The 23779-nt window shown below is 33.9% G+C and overlaps 2 protein-coding genes across 2 annotated transcripts; both read left to right on the top strand.

Annotated features, from left to right (window-relative positions):
- Positions 1–3399, top strand: LOC129925831 (uncharacterized). Its single transcript, XM_056026799.1, has 5 exons — positions 1–42; positions 1436–1490; positions 2242–2293; positions 2396–2463; positions 3033–3399. Exons 2-5 carry the CDS (start codon positions 1440–1442, stop codon positions 3183–3185), a joined length of 324 nt encoding a protein of 107 aa, XP_055882774.1. The 5' UTR covers positions 1–42; positions 1436–1439; the 3' UTR covers positions 3186–3399.
- A 12603-nt stretch (positions 3400–16002) lies between these two features.
- Positions 16003–23728, top strand: LOC129925828 (peptidyl-glycine alpha-amidating monooxygenase B-like). Its single transcript, XM_056026790.1, has 18 exons — positions 16003–16140; positions 16296–16357; positions 16786–16840; positions 16970–17060; positions 17258–17343; positions 18702–18778; positions 19625–19676; positions 20482–20565; positions 20660–20733; positions 21009–21061; positions 21384–21603; positions 21759–21817; positions 22099–22153; positions 22801–22891; positions 23044–23129; positions 23238–23326; positions 23510–23561; positions 23661–23728. Exons 1-11 carry the CDS (start codon positions 16116–16118, stop codon positions 21484–21486), a joined length of 762 nt encoding a protein of 253 aa, XP_055882765.1. The 5' UTR covers positions 16003–16115; the 3' UTR covers positions 21487–21603; positions 21759–21817; positions 22099–22153; positions 22801–22891; positions 23044–23129; positions 23238–23326; positions 23510–23561; positions 23661–23728.
- The last annotated feature ends 51 nt before the right edge of the window (positions 23729–23779 follow it).

Below are 23779 nucleotides of genomic sequence, written 5' to 3'. Positions count from 1 at the left end.
AGTAAGTTTGATCAGCGCATGTTTTGTTTTTAGGTCAACCAGGTAAACTGATGTGTCCTCGAATGCCTAGGGGAGGGCGGGATTATCTAGATCTATATACTTAATATAGACTATAATCTATACGTAGATCTAGATTATATAAATCTAGATCTAGATCTCATTCTATAGTAGACTTTACTATCATGCTATGATTTAAACGTATTTTTAAAAATCCTTTTCTTTTTCTTAGAAACAGGTTAGACTAGGCCTACTCACTGTTAGATCTAGATGGTAGACCTAGATTCTAGATCTAGACTCTATATAGACTAGACAGTCTAATATTCTTATAATATAAGATCGATCTAATTATCTGATCTAGCTAGACTAGAATTGACTAGATCTGATCTGAATGGATTGTCAGGAAAAAAAAAAGGATTTAGTCGGCTTAGTGGCTTATACTGTAACTTTAGTTTGTTCTTAGTCTTAGTGAAGTAATACTATTATTAATAGTAAGGCTAAGGTACTAAGCCTAACTAAGGTGTTCTTGTTTTAGTGTTAGTGTTATGGGTTGGTTGTAGTAGTAGAATATTGTAGATCTAGACTAGTTTATTGTAGTGTGTTTGTGTCTAGTAGATCTAGTATCTAGGTCTAGTATAGTACACAGTAGTTGTAGTGATTTAGTTAGATAGTTGGTTTTATCAGTTTGTAGATAGTTGGTTTGGTTAGTTTGTTGGTGTTTGGTAGTGGCGTAGATTTAGAGGGTTTTAGTTAATTTCTGGGTTCAGTTGTAGTGGTTAGTGTATATATAATATATATTATATTTTATTATTGATTTATTTTTCATGTAAATAAAGTATCGTTTTATTTTTAGTATTTCAAGTAAAGTTTTTGTTCTTGCTTTCATTTTAAATTTAGTTAGTGTAGTCTAGTTGTCTGGTTACTTAGGCGACTCTAGCCCCTTGGTCGCAGACCGAGGTGCACAGATTGAGCCCACCCAGTAGCGCTAACATCTGCCTACTGTTATAAAATTTAATGTTGAGCAGAGAGAAAAGGTCTCTCTTGCGCCTCCTGACCTGCTCACATGTTAATTCACAGGACATCACAAACACATAATAACAATATGTCTTGAGCATAGGTTGTTCATCAGCCCTAGACTTGGGGAGGGAGGGGGGCGGGGACTTGGTTCTCTTCTTTTCAATGTCAACATTCCTTCTCAGTCTAGTCTCTAACAGTGCACACCTACTGCACTACTTGAATGGTGGTGTGCATGGCAGGGTTATAACTATATATAGATAATAATAAATAAAACATGATGATTGTTATTCTATATTGATTTATTTTCTTGCAAAAACAAAATAATTTTTTATAATAATAATAATAATAAAAGCCATGTGTGACCTTCACATTCCAATATTGTTTGCATAGTTTAAATTTGTTTAATTTTTTTTTCCTATAGCCTGATGCCTACTTATGTACAGCTTATCCTGTTGAAGATGAGGAATATTATATTTGTAAGTCAGTCACACTTTTCCTTTGTGTTGACAATGTTAATATATTAACTGTAATATGCATGCCTGACTCATTCTAAGACAGGAGATCTAAACAGATCTTATAGCTCACTGTCTCTTTTGAATTTGCAAGTGTTATTCTGAGAAATGCTTATCTCAATTCAGTTGAAGAAACAAGTTGAAGTTGAAGAATCCAATGCATTTTATGTGTAAATTTAGTCATGCATGTTAATCAATGGCTTAAACTCTGCCAAGTCATTGGTTTTCCTGGCTGATTCAAGCAGCCCATTCCATTCTCTAATGGCACTAGGAAGAAGAAGCACTTGTACAAATTTGTTACTACATCCTAAATAGCTTGTATCAACCAAGTCCAGCACCTGTCATGCTAATATAACTTAAACTGTTGTAAAGAATACCATAGTTGGTTCTTAAGTTTTATAGAGTCCTCTCAGGATTTTCCCTCAATCTCTTGTGGCTTGAAAATGCTGCAGCTTGTTTGGAATTGGGAGTACTAGATAAATATTCATATTATATAACTACACAATGGCTACAAATGCTAAAATTTCACATAACTAAAACATTGTTTATTGATGTTACTACTCAACTACTTTGTATTGTGTTTGAATGTCACTTTCTTTCTGTCTCATGAAATACTGCATTCTTCCTTAATCTTTGGACTTATTATTATAATTACCTTCTATCTACTTAATATAGCCTGTAGTGTTGTGACTTTGACTCTTAATATTTTATGTAGATTCTGAGCCTACTGATCATTCAGGTCTTAAGATATACACCACATTTCAGAAGTAAGTTTTTAAACCCTTACTCTTGTATTTTAATTTGTGTAATCATTTCTATTGAAGTGTCAACACTCTTATTACAACCGTTCTTTCTGCTCCAACTTCTAGGCCTCAGTTTGTGGCTGGAATATTTCTTTTGGCTAGTTACTGGTTTCAAATTCCACCCCAAGTGTCATGTAAGTATTGACATTTCATGGTAACAATGTAACAGTTCAACAGACATGCACATTATAAGAGAACCATGTAAGAGAAGTATGTGATAGCTCTGTAAGAGAGATATATGATTAAGTGTAAGAGAAGTATGTGATAGCACTGTAAGAGAGATATATGATAAAGTGTAACAGATCTATGTGATGAAACTGTAATTGAGATATATGATTAAGTGTAAGAGAAGTATGTGATAGCACTGTAAGAGAGATATATGATTAAGTGTTAGAGAAGTATGTGATAGCACTGTAAGAGAGATATATGATTAAGTGTTAGAGAAGTATGTGATAGCACTGTAAGAGAGATATATGATTAAGTGTAAGAGAAGTATGTGATAGCACTGTAAGAGAGATATATGATTAAGTGTTAGAGAAGTATGTGATAGCACTGTAAGAGAGATATGTCTATGATTAAATGTAAGGGAAGTAATCATAATTTTCAAAATTATTTATTGACCATAAAATGTAAGAGCCCTAATGTCTGGTCTTTTGGAATTGTTGAGAAATGTAAACTGTTTGCTATTCTTTGTATATTATAGCATATTGTAGCATATCCTGTAGATATCAGCTATACTTTCCAAAAAGAGAAAAGTATATTCCCCTTTGCATATAGAACACATGCTCATTGTGATAGTAAGTGTATGTGTTTTGCGTGGCTGGTAGTGCAGTGTGTGTGCCTGTGTATGAAATGACCAGTGGACCTTGAGTGTACAAGCTTGAGTGAACAGCAGTGTGTCAGGAACTGTGTGTAAAAGGAAGTCAGAGTATAGAGAACAAGTGGCTGGAGTAAAGAGCATAAAGATGGACGAATAAAAACATTGTGTTTATTGAAGCTCATGTTGTTTTAGTCTATTACACATGGACTAGGTAAAACATAATTTTTAAATTATCTTTTTTTTTAACCTAAAACAAATAAACTCCAAAATAAAAAATATTTAAACTTAAATATTTTTATTTTTAAACTTAGGCAAAGTTATCACAGGCTATCGATACAATGGGACTTATCATGAATAGGCAAAGGGAATCCCCAATGGCCACAAGTGAGTTAGTTCTAATATTGACACTACTAGTGACACCAGCATTAGTTTGATTTATTTTCTGCAAGTGTAAACTTACAAAAGTCTGCAAGTGTAAACTTACAGCGGTGTCATACAGCCAACCGGCATCTTATACCATTTCTTTGCCGATGACTCACAGTTATATGATTCATCAGTACCATCAGAGGTGTCGCATCTGGCAGAGAAAATCAGTGGTACCATTGCAAGGGTGAGCGATTGGATGGTTGAAAATAAACTCTAGATGAATGAAGACAAGACAGAAATAATTAAGATTGGCACTAGGAACAATGTCTCAAAAGTTGAAAGCACAGATTCTCTCTTTATCATGAACTGCCATGTTCCTTTTGTCCATGTAGTGCGGAATCTTGGAGTTTTCTTCGACTCAACACTATCTTTCGACCCACACATAAGTCAGCTCTGCAAAGGTCTTTATCTGCAGCTGCACAGATTAGGCCAGATCCGACCATATTTAACAACGGAGTCAACAAAAACGCTAGCTGTGGCATTCATACTCTCCCGCCTTGACTACTGCAACACCGTGCTAGCAGGTATACCTGATGACAAAATAGCCAAGCTGCATTGTATACAGAACAACGCCACTAGAATAGTCCTTAAAAAAACTAGACAAGATTCTACTACTACGCTCTTGCGCACGCTCCATTGGCTTCCTGTGAAAGCGAGAATCGATTACAAGGTCGCCACACTTTGTCATCAGTGTATATATAACAACGAGATGCCGTTGTACCTTAGCGAACTGATTACTCCATATGTCCCCCAGAGAGCCCTGCGCTCAATAAACTCAACGCTTTTAATAGTGCCACGTTTCTCCCTCAAAAGCTACGGTCTGCTGGCTTTTTCAGTTCACGGACCAAAGGTTTGGAACTCACTCCCCATTGATCTCAGACAGACAACATGCTACACCACTTTTAAGAAGAACATTAAGACCTATCTGTTTAAAACTTTTTTAGATTAACTGTCATTTTAGCTGTCATGTTTGTGTTTGTAATGTTATTACAGCGCCTTGAGCCTACATTTTGTTTGTTAACAGCGCTTTATAAATAAAATTATTATTATTATCATTATTGAATAGCTTTGGTTCTAAGAAAGATCATTATGGCTGAAGAAGCTACTCTTACTTCTTTATCTAGTACATGAGGTTGAATTACTTTCTAGTCATAAATCTTAAAATACAAAGTTGCTTTTTTTTTTTTAAATATTCAACAAAAACCACTAAAAAAAATTGGATACTAAAAACAAAAAAAATGAATCCACATATTAATTTGCTGCTTTTTTTTTTTTTGCAATAGCAGTTTTTTAGGTTATTTAACAAAAAATTTTTGTTTAAAAAGTTTTCCTTTTTAGATCAATTTTTACATCTAAGCCTCATGTATTTAAAGAGGAGTTTCATTTGTCTACATTCTATTGGCCCACAATGATACTTCTTTAAAAATAAAGTTATCACATGTTTACAAATATAAATCCATACCCTTTGAACAGTTTTAGTCTTAGTGGGAACTCCACAAATTTCTCTATTTTACTATTCCATTTTTCAACCAGTCTAAATTGATTCCATATCTGATAGTCTCAAAACATCTGGTAAAGAAAAGAAATAATGAGGATAAAACTCTTTCAGTTTTAAACCTTAAGTAAACACTTTTTTTCTTCTCAATTGTATTATTGTTGATTTTCAAAACATTTTTTCCTTATAATCTTGTACAGGTCAATAGGAAATGAGATGTTCACTTACTGATGATAGTTTCTGATGCAGGTCAACAGGCAATGATGAGATGTGCAATTATTACATCATGTTCTACACAAATAGTTCTGTAGCTGACTCATCAGGAGATTGTAAATTCAATGAACTTACACCACTGACAGGAGATAACTTTCCCAAAGATGTTAGTGTTCCACTTCCACCCAATCCAGCTCTTGAAGAAGCAGCCATAGGATCTCACAACCATCCAGGAGTAAATCCCCCAGAACAAAACAATGGTCAGTTGGATTTTATTGATTAATATCTTAGCAGTGTCTGCTTGAATCCCAACTGAGCTTTGTGTTTGCTGACTGCCTAAAGGCAGCATGAAAACTTCCATAATACCTTCTCTCCCCCCCCCCCCCCCTTTTGTCCATACAAGAAATTTGACAGTAGTGCACTAAGCATGCTTTCCAAGCACTATATAAAGGCAATTTATAAAAGAATGAAGCTTTCTCCTTTAAGAAAAGATGAACTTGATGTAATTTATTTGCACACAAAGACCTTGGAGTTGAGTCTTCTTCTCAAGAAGCAGAATACATTGGAGACATTAAGAGGATTCTTTCAATGGCATAGCTCAGTAAAAGAGACTTACTGAAAGGCTTATTGACTTCTTAATATTTTGAGCAATTTTCTAGATATTTAAAACACTCTTACAAAAATACCAACACTCTTTAATACAAATAATAATACAAACAAAAATGTACAATTAATTAACAGAACTTTGTTTTCAACAATGTTTTTACAAAAATGGACATGATCTTAAGATGTCTTTTTCTCTCCTAGTTAGTCTACCTTTATTTGTCTTTAAAGAAATATTTCTCTTTTATAGATATAAATCCCCCTACTGGAACATAGTTGGCTTTCTAAGTGGTGGACATTATTAAATGGCACTTTTTTTTTTCCTTGAGACTTCCATAAACTATTCATAAAAACTAAACATCAAAAAGTCAATTTAAAGGGCTATTTGATGGTCTTGCAAATCTTTTGTATTCATTTCAAACCATTGCAATGCTTATGTAAAATTCATCTGTGAAATGAGCTCTCCATACTTTAAGAGCAACTATTATTTTTTTAGTCTGACTTATTTGAATAATGTAAAAGTTTTAAATATAAAAGAAATAATCTTTAGAAAGAAAAGTTTGGTGGATGTTAAGTTTCTATTCTACTCTACTCAACAGGAACTGTCCACTAATGTGTAAAAATGGTCAGTCCTCAATAATGTTTGCCTGGGCTAAGAATGCTCCTCCAACTGTCATGCCCAAAGGTAAGGAAAATTTAAAATAAATATTTGTGTTGATGAATTATTTAATTAATTATTAATGCCAATGTGCTCTATCAAACCACATTTTGTATGAATTGAACAAGGGAAGACTGACTGAGGTCTTACAATCCATCCATTTATTTATACATGTTAAACCCTTTAACAATACGCTAATTCTTTTTATCAGACTTAACTAATTTAGAGTGACAACTTGATATTTACAGCTTTGGTTTTGCCACAAAAACATTCATAGCTCAGTGGTCTAAGCTAGCCAGGAATAGTAACAATACATAAGACTATTCCTTAGTTCTATAGTTAGCTATCTACATGTTTTTATTGAAACCATTAAGGCAACATTTTCTTTACTTCCAGGTCATCATCTAACTAAAGACCCTTATATAATATAACAGTAATAACTTGTATTAATATTTTTATTTTCTACACCTTTGATTTGATTGCTACTTGATAAACTGGTGCATGAAGACCAGAATGTGTGGGATTTTTTTTTCTGCTTTACTGATGCATTGATATGTGTTGCAGCTTCTTAGTGCCATGTGAACTTAAAATAAACAAAAAATGTTTAGGAAATTAAAATAATGTTCTGTGGCTAATGTTAAGTAATTATTGATACATAGTCGAAGTCAGATTAGATTAGCCCACAACATTATTTTGGCGACCCCGACGAGATACAGAAAGCAGAGTAGGAAAGTTGAGTTTAAAGAGAACAGAAACAGAAATAACAAAAGTAGAGTGTATTTCACCAATGAAAGGGACAGTAGAGAAAGTAGTGATAATGAAGAAGTAGAAGAGATGAACTATTGTTGGGGTGTAGAAGAAATAAATTTTGCAGAAGATGAAACCAACAGAGTGAGAGTACACTCTGGTTTTATCAATGGGAAACCTATGAGGTTTGTCAAAGATTCGGGATGCAGTACAGTTGGAATTAGGAGTAACTTAGTTAAACCAGATTGTTTATTAGGCTATGAGAAAAAAGTAAGGTTGATAGATGGCAGTATCAAGCGCTATCAAGCCTGTAAAGTTTTCTTAGAAACACCATTTTATACTGGTTATTGTAAAGGTTTAGCAATACCAGGATTGTCTCATGATTTGCTTTTAGGCAATATACATGGACTAAAGGAACTGACTCAAGGAGAGATAGATAGCTGGAATAGAAGACATGAATACAAAATGAGACAAAGAAATTCTTATGGTAAAGTGAGAAGAAACATTATTTGTTTTAAATGTCAAAGAAAGGGACATATTGCCAGGCAATGCAGAAGTTGTGACTATTCAGATAGAAGATCTGACCATTATGAGTATGATAGACATTTTGATAGTAATGCCTATGATAGACAGTATCATAGAGGGAACCCTCAGAGAAGATGTAACTCTGATGAGTACCAGGGTACAAGGGACAATTGTAGGTCATATAGACCTTACCAAAGAAGAAATGGAGAAGCAGAATATAGTTGGAGAAAGTAAATTCTTGATGGTTTACTTATAAGTATATATAGATATATATATACTAGCAATGGTTTAATTGTATAGTGCATGAACATGTTGAGTTCTTTTAGATTGTAAATAAGTTGTATATGTTATTATATTTATTTGTATGCTATAGTATGGCACTCATAAGACTGTGTTGATGAGAAAGGGAAATAATTTGAAGAGTTATAGTTTTAAAGGGAGATAATATATATTGAAAGCTTATTGGAAAGTAAGTATGAGCAGAAGTATTATATTTTCTTTGTGTGTATCATCACATCGATCATTTGTAAATTTTAGATTCCTGAGGAAATGGTAAGCGAAGGAAGAAATAAGCTTGAATCTATTGATGGGTTGGAAATTTAGGGATGCCTCAAGTATCACTGTTTAAACGTTGTAATAAGTTGTTAATGGATTTTTACTGTTTGTATCCATAATAGGAAAATGTCATGAAGTTGTGATGCTTCTTGATGCTCTTGAAGATGGACAGTGAGATGGTACTTGGCATCGTAAACAACATTATTGTGATGTGATGAACTTTCATCTTGTAAAACGTGTACAGCTTGAACCTTGTACAAAATTGACTAAAATTTTACACAACACATCAGAAGTATGAAATTTCAATATGTGTAGTTTCCTACCTACTGCCGTTTAAAAAACAAAAGCTATATCTAGGGAGAGATTGAAAAGATGAAAGCGTTGAAGATTAGTCCATACATAATACTATGGACTAATGAATTTTTGACCCAGAGATCTCAGAGGGTTAGGGTAAACAATGTTATTTCAAAAGACTGCATAGTTTCTGTAGCTGGAGAGACTATTGAAATTGTGCAAACCTTTAAATACCTTGGTACTATCCTAGACAATAAACTAAATTTTACTGCAAATACTGATTATATCAGCAAAAAAGGGCAGCAAAGATTATGATTACTAAGAAAACTGTCCTCGTTTAATGTTAGCAAAAAGGCCTTGGCTATGTTTTATCACGCTCATATCTGCAATATTTTAAGTTTCAATATCACTGCCTGATATGGCAATCTGAGCATTAAAAATAAAAATAAACTTTATAGAATCCTAAATGCTGCTGGTAAAATCATTGGCAAAAAACAAACCCCATTTGGGCAGTTGTTTGAGACAAACATCTATAAAAAAGCCATCTATAAAAGATCCTCGAAATAAAGAATCACCCTTTGTGTCAGGATTTTGTGATTTTACCATCACAAAAGAGATACAAGACACCGATAGCAAAGACTAACAGACACAAACTCTCTTTTGTTCCCCTGGCAATCAAATCATTAAATAAGAACAATCTGGTATAAACTTTGTCACATGTAAATTATGAGTGAGTCTGGTGTGAATGTACACTTTGGTTTCTTTCTTATAGTTATAATGTTTTTGTTTGGTGTAATGCACAAATTGTAAGACCAATTTCCATACGGACAATAAAGATTATTATTATTATTATTATGTTAGAAATGAACGAGTAGTCATTCTCTGGCGCTGCCAGGGTCGAGTTTCGCTAAAGAGAAACAAAATTCATCGTAGTCCCTTTAACAGTTTCCACTGAGGAATTTTCGGGTGATGTGGCAGGTCTGCAACAGTACCGCCCTCTGACAGGCAACGAAGATGTTCCTAGGAATGTTAAGGGCCTTGAAGGTGTCTGTGAGGTCAGTTGTTATTATCCCCTCGGTTGATATAACAATGGGGTATATTGTTATTTTGGACAATTTCCATAGACGCTTAATCTCCAAGCCTAGGTTCCCATATTTTCTTTGTTTTTCTATCTCAGTTTTTCTTAAATTATGAGACAGTGGTACGGCGATATCGATAATGGTAGCGGTTTTTTTCTTTTTTATCGATGAACAGCAGATCCGGGCGATTGAAATCTACCATTTTGTAGGTCAGAATAGGCCTATCCCAGTACAGCAGATGTTCAGTAGACTCGAGAACCTCTTGCGGAGAGTATTTATTATTATTATTATTATTAATAGAGATAACCAAAACAAATGAAAACTGCTTATCCTTATTATTCAAAACCAATATCTCAAAGCTCAAAATACCTTGGAATTATAATATTATACTAATATTATGGAATTAATTTAGAAATCAAACAAATCATTAGAGCTTAAAAATTATTGAAAGAAATTTTTAGAAATCCAATAGGAACATACAACTGAAATTCTATTTAATCTTAGCATTATAAGTTTATCAGGTCTAAAATAGAGCTGTTTAGTTTCTAACAAATGAATGTTTACAATTACTGGAGTAATACCAAGAGTAAAGTTACTAGGAGACAATTCAGAAGTAAAGTAACAAACAATATTACACAAGAAAAATACGTAAAAATACTTTAAAAAAAAAACAAGTTTATATTAAGTGTAATTGTATCAATTAGTTTGGATCGGTCATGTAATTAAATTTGTAATAAATCTAGACTAACAATAAGTCTGTGCGATTAGAAATATTTCTACCTATTGTTTTTGTTTAGCGCAATTTCCTGCCCTTAGCTCTCTCTTATGGCAGCCTCTTTGTGGAATAGTGTGGTGGCTTGTTTGAACTCAATGGGGACCATATTCACCTGTTGCTTGCAAATCCACTTTCCACAAAATAAATGTTTCCGAGCCGCCTCGTTGATACCATGGGAGCTGGAATCTTCAGAAGTCTTTCAACAGCTTGTTTTATATTTTTAAACGCTTTTAGCATTTGAAGGCTCTTAGCATAATTAATATTTTGCTTTTTAAAGTTCTATCTTCAAATTGTTCTAAATCTAGTTAATTTAATCAAGGATTTTTTTCTATTTATCTTATTATATACTCTTCAATGCTTACTTACAACCTTCACTTCTAGGCCCCAGTATATTCATCATCATCATCACTCCTTTGAGTTCCTCATGGAACATAGGGCCTCGACAAAAACACGCCACTCTCCACGGTCTCTTGCTAGCTTTTTGGTGGTTTCCCTGCTCTTCCCGGTCTTCTCTGCTTCTTCAAGTACACTGCGTCGCCATGTTCTTTTTGGTCTTCCTCTGCGTCTTGTTCCCTGGGGGTTCCACTCTAAGCCCTGCCTAGCTCTGTTGCTGGTATCTTTTCTAAGGGTGTGACCAATCCATCTAAACCTTCCTCTCTAAGATCTGCACTTCTATATTTTTTTGTCCACTCATCTCCCACAGTTTGGTGTTTTCTACTTTGTCATACCAGTGTATTTTTAGGATATTTCTCAGGCATCTGTTGATGAAGGTCTGTATTTTTTTTGTTGTGGCTTCAGTTGTTCTCCATGTTTCAGAACCATACAGTAGGACAGCCTTGACATTAGAGTTAAAGATTCTTAGTTTAGTCTTGTTTGAGATGTAAGATTTCCAGGTTGGTTTTAGCTGTGTAAATGTCTGACGTGCTAGATTTATACGGCATTTAATGTCTTCATCTGTTCCACCTGATATACTGACTACACTCCCAAGGTATATAAAATTTTCTACTTGGTCTATTGTCTGAGAATCCAATACTATGTCTCCGATTTGTTTATTGTTTACTTTAAGCACTTTAGTTTTTTGATGGTTTATTTTGAGGCCTACTCTTTTTCCTACTTCGCTTAAAGCTGTGACCTTTTCTTGCATATCCTGTAGTCTGTGTGATAATAGGGCTATGTCATCAGCGAATTCCAGATCTTCCAGCTTTTGTGTGAGAGTCCATTGGATTTCTCCCTGTTTGACTCCTGTTGTGACTGGAAATTCCTCTGACAGCTTGCCACAGTGGGTTACTTGGCAGGTGAAACCATCATAAAGGTTCTTGATTATGGTTATTATTTTATTGGGGATCCCATAATGTCTCATTACAGTCCAAATAGATTCTCTGTCGACACTATCAAAAGCTTTTTCAAAGTCGACAAAAGTTGCATAGAGAGGAGATTGCCATTCAACACATTGTTCTACAATTATCCTGAGTGTAGCTATTTGGTCAGCACAAGATCTCCCTTTTCTGAATCCGGCCTGTTCTTCCCTTAGGTGTTCATCACATGCTCCCTTTATTCTGTTTAGTAGGATTCTGCTAAAAATCTTGCTTGGTACTGACAGCAAAGTGATACCTCGCCATTTCTCACATTGTGATAGATCTCCACTCTTTGGTATTTTTATTAGCAAGCCCTTTTCCACTCACCCGGAGGTGTTTCTGTTAACCAAATTTTGTTGAATAGTTTGTGCATTTGGTCAACTATTTCACTTCCTCCTTCTTTTAGGACTTCGGGTGGTATGTTGTCAATTCCAGCAGCTTTACCTGTCTTCATTTGTTTGATTGCATTCCTTATTTCTTCTTTTGTTATTTCTTCCATGTTTATGTCTAGTGTTGGTCCTGCATTTAGATCTGGTGGATTTCGTGGTTTAGGTCTATTGAGCACTTCTTGAAAATATTCTTTCCATCTTTCAAGTTGTTCATTTATTGAAGAAAGTAGTTTTCCGTATTTGTCTCGGACTGGAACATTGCAATTAGCCTTTTTGGTACTGAGAAGTTTGGTGATTTTGTATAGTTGTTTTATATCTCCTTTACCTGCTGCTTCTTCTGCCTGTTCTGCCAGATTATTGTAAAATGATCGTTTGTCTTGTCTAAGCATTTTGGTGACTTTCTGTGAAACTGCTTGGTAGTCTTGTTTTGATTGTTGCTTGTGGTTTCTTGTTTTTGCCTGTTTAGCGCATTTCCTTTCTTCCATTAATTTCCATGTCTCGTCACTAATCCACTGTTTTTTCTTCTTAGGGTTAAGGCTTAGTACTTCATTGCTTGTTTCAGTAATAATTTCTTTGAAATTTTGCCAAGATTTATTGCTTTGTTTGGCCTCATCTAGTTGTAGCACAGCAAATCTATTTTGAAGGGATAGTTGGAATTCCTTTTTAATCTGGGTGTTGTGGAGCTTGTCTAGGTCAAATCTTTTCCTTTTGTTTCTTTCTGTTTTATTGCTGGCCAGCTTCATTTTTAGTTTGGCAACAACTAGGTGGTGGTCTGAGCCAATATCTGCTCCTCTTCTGTTTCGTACATCTAGTAATGTGCTTCTCCAGTTCCGCCGTATGGTAACATGGTCGATTTGATTCTCTGTTTTATTGTCTGGTGAAACCCATGTCACTTTGTGGCATTTTTTGTGGGGGAAAATGCTGCCTCCTATCACTAATTCATTAAATGTGCAGAAGTCTGCAAACATTTCTCCATTTTCATTTATGGTGCCAAGTCCATGGGTGCCCATACTTTTCTCTCTCTCTCTGTTGTCACTTCCCACTTTGGCATTCAAGTCTCCCATGACGATCAAAACATCTCTTGTAGGTATTTTGTCAACTATACTTTGCAGTTGGTCATAGAATGTATTTTTGTCAGTATCACTTGCAAGGTTGGTGGGAGCATAGCACATAATGATGTGAACATTTTTGAACTTAGACTAAAATTTGGCTCTAATTATTCATTCTGAAACTTATTTTGAAAGCGTCCTTGTTTAGTAGTAGTGCTACACCATTTTCATGTAAGTCATCTTCTTTTTCCTTTCCAGAGAAGAGAAGGGTTTCTCCTGATTGCAGTCTTGTTTCACCGAATGTGTTCCATCGAACTTCACTCATTCCCAGGATCTGTAGTTTGTAGTTGGCCATTTCCTTGGCAATTTGTGCACATCTACCTGGTTCTAGTAAAGTACGGACATTCCATGTGTTTCTTTTTCATTGGTTTAAGTAGAGTGGTCGGCCTCACAGGATTCGTTCAACTTTCCCTGCATAGCTTCATAAGTCTCCTTTGTGGAGCTCTACGTTCGCCTCTGACAATGTTTAGTGTTTGTGTTTTTGTTCTGGTTTCTATAACACTATTTTTTCCATGGACAGGTTGTTAGCCTATCGCACAACCCCTGTGTCCCGGGGAGGGGGATGCACCTTTTGTCTGGCCTCTTTCCTAACAGACCTGTCCGGCTTGGTAGTACCTGCCAGGAGTGATGAGCTCCCGCCGGTATAGCTCTGAGGGTCATTGAGGCACTCAAGCTGTCACACCACGGCAAGGTATGTGCATCAGGTGACAGCCCCAGTATGTTGCTGGTATATTTTTGTTGGCTGCTGGCTTCACCATCCCACCACATGTAAATTATAAGAATTCTTAAATTCTATAGACTATTTTCAGTAGATATTATTCCAAAGAAAAGCTTTTTTTTTTGTTTAATGAAATTTAATAATAGTTGAATCTTTTTTTTTAAAACATTATAAACACCCAAGGACATACATTTTTTTTTAAATTTCAGTGTACCCTGTAGATATAAGCTGTACATTCAGAATGGACAAGAGTATCTTTCCCTTTGCCTACAGAACACATGCTCATGGATTAGGTAAGAGTTAGAATTTCTCTCTTTTCTCCTCTTCAAGATAAACTATTTCACTTCCTTCACTTCCTCATGTCTCACACACTAACTAGAAAATGGATTAGGGTCTTCAAACTAGATCTAGGTAACAGCCTTGTGCCTTTCAGTTCTCTTCCACCCTAACTATTGTTCCAGGTCGAGTCATCACTGGTTACCAACACAATGGTTCTTATCATAAGATTGGCAAAGGAAATCCACAATGGCCACAAGTGAGTTAGCTTGACCATATTATATTAACATTAAGAAATTATATGTAAAGACTAAGCAATATTTTAAAGACAATATCGAGCACTGTCTATTATATCCTTTTATAAGAAAAGTTCACTTTTAAAGCAATGTCTAGAACGTACTGATATTTTATGTTTTAAAAAACAAACTATATTGTTATATTCATATGTTTAACTAGTTGTTTATTTCTTGTATACTAAGTGATTGGTTTTCATGTCTGTTTTAGGCAACCTATTCCATCTCTTTAGAGAGTATACACTTTAAGGCACTGCACATTTTAATGTTTTTTTTTTACATTGAATGATCATTAAAAAAATATGATTGCTATTCCCAAGACATCACATTCTTTCATAGGTAAACAAATGTGTGATATTTATTTGCTAATTTCTTTTTTGTTTTCACTTCCTATGTAGGCTGCTAGATGTACTTATAACTCAAGTTCAATGGATCATGCTGTTGGTGTTGGGTTAGTGTATTGACTTGTATTGTATTTTCACCTCATTTGTATTTATTTTCTAAATATGTGTGCTGATAATAATTTAACCATTAGTTCAATAATTATTTTATAATTCATTCTTTTTAAATGTATTATACTGTGTTTAACAAGTCATGAAAGGATTCTTTCCAGTCATCATCATTAATTTAAGGTTTACAAGTAAAGAGGGGGCAGCAGGGTGGCTGAGTGATAAAGTGCTTGACTTCCGCACCAGGGAATCCCAGGTTTGACTCCTGGTGAAGATTTAGAATATTTAATGTTATGATCTTTGGGCACCTCTGAGTCCAACCAGCTTTAATGGATACCTGTTGTTAGTTGGGGAAAAATAAAGGCGGTTTTCATTATACTTGCCACATAACACCATCGTTAACCAAAGGCCACAGAAACAGATGACCTTTACATCATCTGTCCTATAGACCACAAGGTCTGAAAGGAACTACATTTTTATGTAGGAAAAACTTTAAAGAATTAGCCCTCGGAAAATATACAACTTAGTAAGGGACTTGACTGTAGCATTTGTATGAATCTAATGATTGACAGTCCATTAAGTTCCTTCACTCATTAAAAAAATGTGCCACATGACCTTATTTTTTCTGATCCTCTTGTAAATTAATAATGTACTATTGAAATTGTAGTTTGTATACCATAATTAGAAGCAAACTAAATAAACCCAATATTTAAAATTCTTATTGACAATAAATATATCCTTTTGCAGGTCTACAGGAAATGATGAGATGTGCAATTTTTATATTATGTTCGACACGAACAGCTCTGTGGCTAATCCTTCATGGCAATGTGGCACCTGCAAAAGAGCTCACAGCTCAGCAGCAATAAAGCTGGCTAGAAGAAGAAGAAGAAGGCACTAATGAACTTCTACAACTGACAGGAGATAACTTTCCCAAAGATGTCAGAGTTCCACTTCCACCAAATCCAGCACTTGAAGAAGCAGCCATAGGATCTCACCACCATTCTGGCATGAATCATCCAGATAAAGCCAATGGTTAGTTTTGTAGCATATAGAAGCAATTCAATTAATTGTTTTGCATTGTTAAACCTTAATTTTGTTTTGTAGTAAATAGATTTTTTTCTTGAGCAATTAGAATCATCATTTATTTGTATTACAAGTGATATATTGAATACACTGTCACTTTCCAGAGAACTTGTACCAAGACACAAAAACTCAAGACATATTGATGCCTGGTGCTAAGCCTAATACAGTAAGTGTTTATGAAATATAAAGAAAAAAGCTTATCCCACAAGCTGACATTCAAGTTTTAGATGTACTAAGAAAATATTGTGATGGTTGCTGGTATTTTTTATATTCAGTCCTGTGTTATTTCTAAACAATTCTTTATCCAAAACCAAATTTTTAAAACATGGGCTAACTTTGGAAAACATTTTTTTCTTAATCAAGATATTGAAGTTTAAATTAAAAGACTTATTACAGTAGCATCTGAACATTTCTCATCATAAAAGTATTGGGTTATATTAATTAATATTTTTATTAAACTTGCTTAAACATAAATGTATTTAATAAATAAACAATGAAGTCCTACCTAGCCATGAAAAATTATTAATACAAGTGTGTCAGTAATCTAGTCAATTAATGTGTTTGTGAGATGATGTTGTTTCTCTTGTCCTGTAGCCTGACACCTATCTATGTACAACCTATCCAGTTCTAGAAGAGGAGCTTTATATTTGTAAGTCATCTCCAAGTCTTGTTGACTAAACTATAGTTACAGTGGTGTATATGACATACACTGAATAGTTAATTTAAAAAAAAAAATCATGTAATATATTTAATGGTATTCAATTATCTTGCTAATCAGATAAATTTCAAGATCTGGCCAATGCTGCCACTGCACACCACATGTTGCTGTATGGATGTGATGGTGAACCTTTTTCTACAGACAGCTTCTGGTAAGTAAGAAGCTTTAATTTTTTAATGGTAAAGTTGTTTTTTTTTTTAAATAAAATTCAAATAGTAATAAAATGATTCTAGATAATTAATATATTTTATTTGTGACAAAGTGCTTGACCTTCTAGTTTGTAGCTAAAAATAAATAAGAATGGCCTCCAGCTTTTGCTGTATTAGAATTATACTTTTTCTCTTTCAGGAACTGTCCACCAATGTGTAAAAATGGTCAGCCTACAATAATGTTTGCCTGGGCTAAGAATGCTCCTCCAACAGTTATGCCTAAAGGTAACAAATAAACAGTTGACATGTTTTAAGCTTAACAAACTGACTAGAAAGAAACAATTTTGTTTTTTCAAAATTCACTGATGAGTGAAGACTTCTGTTTGAGCAATTCACTTGTTAATTGATGGTGGAATTGCATTTCTGAACTTGTTATTAAATGTTAATATCCTCTCACCCCATCAATATGTAACACTTTTTAAAAATTTAATACTATAACCTAGATATCTTTTTCTATGTACCTGAAATTGATTTTCAGATAGTATCTTTGCTTATGTTTTTGACAGTAAATGGACTTAAAAGAGCCTGGTAATGGTCCATTTTTTAAAAACCTGCATAAAATATATTTCAAAATAATTTTTGTAAAAACGCTATATTTCTCTTCATCAAGCTGACAATTTAAAATGATTACATAATATTCTGAGATCTTTGATAAACCATTTTAGTATTTTTTCTTCTTGGCACTTATGTGTTGGTGACTGCGCCTTGCCATTTTATTTCCAGAGTCTTGCACAAATACCTGAGACAGACACTTTTAATGTGGCATTCAAGACATGCATTCTTTTGTTTATCTCTCGCTGCCACTGAGGCATGTACTAAGCATAAATGCAATTGGTGAAAACCAGCTGGAAAGGTTTAACAATAGGTTAATGACCTGTCAAGAACTATGTTAGGCTAAGAACATTACAAGCATGCTGAAACTCAGATATAAGCTCTCGGTAGTCCTTTTATATTATCATCATCACATGATGACAGGTCAGAGGGATTTATCTGTAAAGAATTTGAGTTAGGCATACTATTGTTGAAATGAGAAGATTACTGAAACTTTACATGCCCACCTGCTCTCCATAAAGTATTTTAACACAAGTAAGGGCTCAAGGTAGCAAATGTAATTTCCAAGATATAAGCTGCATGATCTGTGATAAAGTTCTGAGTTGTGTTCTTAGGAACACCTGACCAACTTAGTGGTAAAACATTGAAAGGAGGTTCATTAACATATGCAGTGCAGTGAACAAAATAGTTTGGCAGTAATGCATTAAGAACATCTGGGTTAACATTGACAAAAGAAATAGAACACCTCAACAAGATACACTGAGTGTTTCATTGGGAACATTTAAGTAGGGAGAACTTACTCTGCAATTCTTTCTATTAATAATCCATCATGTTGCTTGTATCACCTTTACAAAAGGTTCCTTTTCACCTATTCCTTACTATTGCTAAAAAAAAAATCTAGACTTTAAAGTCAGTAAAAAAAGTCATTGAAGATCAGATTTCTCCTGTCTCCACCTTTACTTGTCAAAATGCACACACACAAAATGTAGGAATTAAAATGTTATCAAGAATGTCATGTTCTTTCTTTAAAGGTGTAGGTCTCAGGGTCGCAGGAAAACATCAATTAAGACTATTGTACTCCAGGTACACTACGCAAAGATTTTTGAAGGTTAGTTTTATTTACTAATATATATTTATAGCTTTTTATATAGCGCTACTTTCATGCTTATAGCATGCTCAGAGCGCTTTGGTCCAATCTCATTTGTGGACCAGTGGGGGGGAGGGGGTATCTAGGAGTTGGTTTTCCGTGCTGCCTTTAGGCGCTCAGTAAACACAACTCTACCCGATTCGGGTGTCGAACCTCGAGCCCCCTTCTAGGTAGCCAAGCCAAGCCAAGTTCAAGCGCACTTGGCCTCTCGACCACGCTTCCCATATAAATGTAGATGAACCTATAAAATTGTATTCTATGGAATTATTGACAAAAAATTTAGACAATGTATTAGAATGCATTATGGGGGTGCGGTGGCTGAGTTGTTAAGTGCTTGGCTTCCAAACCTGGCGTCCTGGGTTCGAATTTCAGTGAAGACTGTGATTTTTAATTTCGGGATTTTTAGGGCACCCCTGAGTCCACCCAACTCTAATGGGTATCTGACTTTAGTTGGGGAAAGTAAAGGCAGTTGGTCGTTGTGCTGCCCATTAACCATTGGCCAAAGAAACAGATGACCTTTATGTCATCTGCTCTATAGACCACAAGGTCTGAAAGGGGAACTTTTCTTTATTAGAATGCATCATTGAAATGATTTGAAAACTCAAATTCAGATTTTTTTTCTTATATGAACTTAGTCATAGAAATTGATTAGATGTCATTTTGTCAACTAAATTATTATTTCTCCTTCTGCTAACATTTTATTTCATTATGTTTGTCTTAAACAATATTTCATTCAGTGATGTTATTCCAAAATGTTTTATGTAACACTTCAATTTATTTTCTTTAGTAACTACCAATATATTTCAGACTCAGAACCTGCAGATCACTCTGGACTTAAACTTTACACAACCCACCAAAAGTAAGTAGTTCATCTTAAAATAATTCTCTTGTATTAGATTATTATTGATAGATTTGCCCCTCCTCACCCCCCCCCCCTGGAAAAACAAAAAAAAAACTGCATGTTTTGACACCTTGTATTTGTCATCTTCACTAGGCCTCAGTATGTTGCTGGTATATTTTTATTAGATTCTGGGGACTTCCCCATTCCTCTACATACTAATTGTAAGTTTTCATAATTTTTTATAAATAGTACATTGTCTGCTTAACAACTAGTTTACTACTTTGAATTGTATTAGAAGATAGTGTGTGTGTGTAAATTATGTTAAACCTTTATGTATGATGATGGCCAATAGATTGCTATGAACATTGCCAAACTCATTTCTAATCATAACAAAAATAATCTGGAAAAAAAAAATAAAGATTATAATTTTTATTAATTGTTATGTTTTTTTTAAGGATGGATTACTTATATTTATAGATTTTAAGAATCAAAAGTTTCTTTTAATTTTATTCAAATGTGGTTTTAATAAGGAACAGTGTAGTCGTATTTTTGGTTATTATGATTTTTCTCATACAACTAATCACAGATGAATTGCATAACTTTCACCTAATTACTTCAGATTACATTGATTTTCATGTGTTTAAAGTTAAATAAAATTGTACAAGAAAACATACAGAATTCAACATGGTCTTCTAATAATATTTTGATGATAGCCTGATTAAAATCTGACTGGTCAATCAAATTTCCTCTCATAAAATCGAAAGAACTTATTTGTCTTTGCCCTTCATAAAATGTAAAGAAGTTATTTTTCTTTGTCCTTCAGTGTATCCAGTAGACATCAGCTGTACATTCATGATGGACAAGAGTATCATCCCCTTTGCTTTTAGAACACATGCACATGGTCTAGGTAGGAGACAAAACACTGTCTTAAAATATCTCTTTGTAATGTCTAAGATTTTATCATATCTCTTCTAATTGTTATTAATTGTAATGTTCTTCAGGTACAGTCATAACTGGTTATCAATACAATGGAACGTATCATGAAATCGGTAAAGGAAATCCACAATGGCCACAAGTAAGTCTTAAAGTTACCATATTTGATATTCAATTATTCTAACATTATATGATCTTATACAAACTTACACTTAAAGTGCCACATGTTTATGATATGAAACAAATCTAAAGGCCTTCTATCCAGTGAAGGAAGTAATTGAAGTCAAACCAGGAGATGCTTTTGTAAGTCTGATATAAATATTTACCAACTGTAATGTCAGCTTTTCTTTTTCTGAATTATTATTAAAGCTCTTATGGTATTTTTTGTCTAAATTTGAAATGTAACTTATGTTCCAGGCTGTTAGATGCACTTATAACTCAAGCTCGATGGATCATCCTGTTGGTGTTGGGTGAGTTTCTTGAAGGTTTAGCTTTTAACTCTAAAATTGAAAGTAACTAAAAGTAGTCAAAATTGCTGAAATGTGATTTCTGTTTACAAATTCTGTCAACAGCAACATATTTTTTTTTTTAAATAAAATATTCATCTGTAATATGGACACGTAATAAATAATTGGAGAAAGAAACAAAATTGACTAAAAAAAAAAAGTAAAGAAAAATATATTTGTTGAAAAACTTCATCTCTAATATTAACTTTAAACATAAGAAAGATTAATTTATTTCAATTAAACCAATTTAGCGTTGTTCACTTACTGATGATAGTTTCTGATGCAGGTCAACAGGCAATGATGAGATGTGCAATTATTACATCATGTTCTACACAGTTCTGTGGCTGACCCATCAGGAGAATGTGCTTTCAATGAACTTACACAGCTGACTGGAAAAAACTTTCCCATAGATGTCAGCGTTACTCTTCCACCCAATCCAGCCCTTGAAGAAGCAGCTATAGGATCCCATAATCATGCTGGCATGAATCATCCAGGTGAAGCCAATGGTAAATTTTTTCTCAAAAGCTTTAAACACAATATTTCCAATAAGATTGCATAGTCTTGTAATGTTTTCACTATATTGTTTGTTGGCTTGTGTTGTACATGAACAAAGCAAATTTTAAAATGTTGTTCACTATTTCTGATTCTTTTTTATCTGTAGCTGACTTTGAAGACACACAGATATTAAAGATATTGATGCTGGGAGCAAGCCCTAGAAAGGTAAACTCTTTGTAATTGTTCATGGGACATAAGAAGAGAGTGAAGATGCTTACAAGGATTCTATTTTAATAACCTTTTGGATCAATTTAGTCATATTTCTCTAAAGTACTAAGAAATTGAATAAGGAAATCAAAATGTGTAATTTCACAACTGAGTTAGGAGTTGTCAACAAAAGAGAAATAGTTGAATATCTTAACAAATTTAGTTTCTATTTTCATACTTTTAGTTTCTGCCTTTATAAATAAACAAATATTTCTACAAAATCTTTATTGTGTTTTCAGCCGGATTCTTATTTATGCACAGCTTACCATGCACAGGATTTGGAATCATATATTTGTGAGTGTATAATCCACATTTTTTTTATGATAAACATAGCCTCTTTCTATTCTTTAGAAGATTTCACTAATTTAATATAATACAGTATAGGCTAAATTGTATGTTAAGCAATACAGCAAACAAGTGACTGAAAGGTTATTAAGTACAGAAAATGTTATTTAAAAAAAAATCATGATGAAAGCAATTGACTTTCTTTATTGATGAAGGCATAAAGTCTGATTTGTTGTTGAAATAGAGTTCAAAGTATATGTTTCTTTTTTCCTTGTTTTGCATTAACTTTTGGGTGCCTAAGTTTTTATCTTTGCTCTGAAGCCAGCCTTCTCCCCATCATTCCCATTTCTTCAACAAGAAGATAAAACTTCTTTTACAAACATTTATTGGTATTCTGTATAGTAAAGAGCTTAAATCATCGCTTGCCCTGAAGTTGCTGTTTGTCCAGACAAAACCTACTGCTGGCTTATTTTTTTAAGTATAATGGAAACATCTTTCTTAGCGAAAATTGAAACAAGTATATACTTAATATAGGATCTTATGTACATTATGTCATAGGCCTTTTTTTTGCTGATACCTCAAATTAGTTTTGAAGACCTATTTTAACTCTGGGAACTCTGTAGTTACTGTTATGAGTTTGGTGCTTTTTATTTCAGATAAGTTTGAAGCTGTAGCTGACGCCAACAGAGCTCATCACATGCTGTTGTATGGATGTGAAGGTGAAGCCTATTCTCAGTAGCCAGTTTGGTAAATATTTTCATTTGTGCATGATAGGTAATGCAAGGATAGTCATTGTAGTGTGTTGGTGTAGTGGTGTATTGGTTGTGATACGGTGGTGAAATGGTGTTCTGTTATATCTGTTCATTATTCATTAAGATTTTTTAAAATGTTTCTTTTAGGAACTGTCCTGCAATGTGCAAGAATAGTCATCCTGTGATTTTATTTGCTCGGGCTAAAAATGCTCCTCCAACTATCTTGCCTAAAGGTACATTAATAAACTCATTGTTATTTTAATTATTAGTTATTGGTATTGAGAGAAATACATTCAACTGAAACTTTTTTTGGCTACTTAATGTTCTTTGTATTATCTTAGATGTTGGTTTGAGATTTGGCAACAGAACATTCATTAAAAACATTACTAAACATTAGTACTGCAAGTTCACTATGCTAGGATATTTACTGGTGAGGAAAGAGAATGTAACCATATACTTCACTATAGAAAACTTTGTAACATGTATTGTCTATACTTTTTATTTTGTATAGTTATACTGTTTTGTTTGGTGTAAAGAGATTTTATCAACTCTCTGTTTCTTAGTTAAATAACTGAAAACAAAAACCAAAATGTCTTTCTTATTAATTGAACAGATGCTGAAGATGAAGACCACTCAGGTTTGAAGATTTATGTCACACACAAAAAGTAAGTCAATCTGATAAAAATAATTAATTATAGGCTGTTGTAATTAGAACTTTTTTTTAGAGCTAACTTGGCTGTAAACTTCATTTTGTGTTTTCACAGGCAGCCATATGTTGCAGGAGTTTTTTTCTTGGCATCTGCATCGTTTAGGCTAGCTCAAGGACATTCCTGTAAGTACAAGCCTAGTTTGTTGTGTCTCTATCAATATATCTCGCTAGTGG

The sequence above is a fragment of the Biomphalaria glabrata genome, chromosome 4, assembly GCF_947242115.1.
Source record: "Biomphalaria glabrata chromosome 4, xgBioGlab47.1, whole genome shotgun sequence".
Lineage (NCBI taxonomy): Eukaryota > Metazoa > Mollusca > Gastropoda > Planorbidae > Biomphalaria > Biomphalaria glabrata.
Note: the sequence above shows the minus strand (reverse complement) of the source record. Positions and strands in the feature narration are given on the sequence as shown.